A 1764-nucleotide genomic window follows, 5' to 3' on the forward strand; every position below is an offset into this window, starting at 1 on the left:
GGCGAGGGCCTGGACCGCCTCGACGACGCGCCGCTCCTCGACGAAGGCGACGACGCGCCGCCGCCGGAGCCCTGGGCGCGGCGCCTCTGGCGCCGGTGGACCGCGAAAGAAGCGGCGGCGGGACCGGGCGAGCCCGGCTGGGACGACGTGCTGGCCTACATCTACACGTCGGGCACGACGGGCCTCCCGAAGGCGGCGCGGATCACGCACGGCCGCGCCTGGTCCGGCGGCACGGTCTGCGCGTCGCTCTGCCGCCTCGCGCCGGGCGACCGCTTGTACAGCCCGCTGCCGCTGTTCCACGCTACCGCGGGGCTGCTCGGCCTCTGGGGCTGCGTGCGCGCGCGCGCGGCGCTCGTCGTGCGGCGCAAGTTCTCGGCGCGCCTCTTCGCGTCGGACTGCGCGCGCTGCGGCGCCGCGGGCTGCCTCTACGTCGGCGAGCTCGCGCGGTTCGTCGTCGACGCCGCGGGCGAGGCGTCGCCGCGGTCCGACGCGGTGGCGCTGCGCTTCGCGTTCGGCAACGGCATGCCGCGCGACGGCACCTGGCGCGACTTCGAGCGCGTGCTCCACATCGAGCGCGTCATCGAGTTCTACGGGTCGACGGAGGGCAACGTGAACCTCTTCAACAACCTGGGCCGCGTCGGCGCGGTCGGCATCATGCCGCGCGCGCTCATGCCCGTCTACCCCGTCTTCGTCGCGCGGCTCGCGGAGGTCGGCGACGAGGAGGCGGCGGCGGCGCCCGTGCTGCGGCGCGACGCCGACGGTCTCTGCGAGTTCTGCGAGCCCGGCGAGGTCGGCGAGCTGCTCGGGCGCGTCGACGCGCGCGACCCGAGCCGGCGCTTCGACGGCTACGCGGACGCGGCCGCGACGTCCCGCAAGCTCGCGGAGCACGTCAAGCGGCGCGGCGACGTCTACTTCCGCTCCGGCGACCTCGTGTCCTTCGACCGCCTGGGCTTCCTCTACTTCGCGGACCGCGCGGGCGAGACGTTCCGCTCTGTGTGGAAACCAACCACTGGTTTGGGTGGTCCTGACCAAACTTGAGAATTCTCTAGCGCCGTCAAATCGAAGTCGATTCGGCTGATTTTTGGACGAATCGATTGCTCTTGTCGAGCTCTCGAAGCACAGCCGAAGAGCTTGCGTCGAAACCGTCGCATACGCGCACATTGAAGTCGGGTTGAAGATTTGGTTTCCACACAGGTTCCGCTGGAAGGGCGAGACCTGCTCGACGTGCGAGGTCGCGGCCGCGGTGCTCAAGGCCGCGCCGGACGTCGTCGCGGAGTGCGCCGTCTACGGCGTCAAGGTGCCGGGCAAGTGCCTGCACCTCGGCCGCTGCGGCTGCGCCGCGGTCGTGCTACGGGCCGACGCGCCGCGCGACTGGCCCGCGCGGCTCTTCTCCGCGCTCGAAACGGCGGGCCTGCCGCCCGCGGCGCTGCCGGGCTTCCTCCGCCGACGGGACGCGCTGCCCACGACGGCGACGCACAAGTACGTCACGCGCAAGCTCGCGGCCGACGCCCTCGACGGCGCCGCGGAGGGCGCGCTCTACGTACGCGACGCGGGCAACGGCACCTACGCGCCCTTCGACGCGGCCGCGCGCGCGGCGGTGGAGCGCGGCGACTGGCGGCTCTAGCTAACCCTTACGCTTCTTCTTCGCCATGACGGTGGCGAAGTCGGCGACGTCGAAGTCGACGGTGACCTGGTCGCGCGCGGGCTTGCGCTTCTTGCCCTTGGCGGTCGCGTTCGCCGGCGGCTTCGCCGACGGCTTCGCCG

The 1764-nt window shown here is 72.6% G+C and overlaps 1 protein-coding gene across 1 annotated transcript; it reads left to right on the top strand.

Moving 5' to 3' along the window:
* Nucleotides 1-183: 183 nt before the first annotated feature.
* Nucleotides 184-1038, top strand: AURANDRAFT_34636 (hypothetical protein; the record flags this gene model as incomplete). Its single annotated transcript, XM_009044053.1, has 1 exon — nucleotides 184-1038. A coding segment is annotated over one exon (855 nt), but the record flags the coding sequence as incomplete, so codon positions are not given.
* Nucleotides 1039-1764: the final 726 nt, after the last annotated feature.

This window comes from Aureococcus anophagefferens (assembly GCF_000186865.1).
Source record: "Aureococcus anophagefferens unplaced genomic scaffold AURANscaffold_115, whole genome shotgun sequence".
Taxonomy (NCBI): Eukaryota; class Pelagophyceae; order Pelagomonadales; family Pelagomonadaceae; genus Aureococcus; species Aureococcus anophagefferens.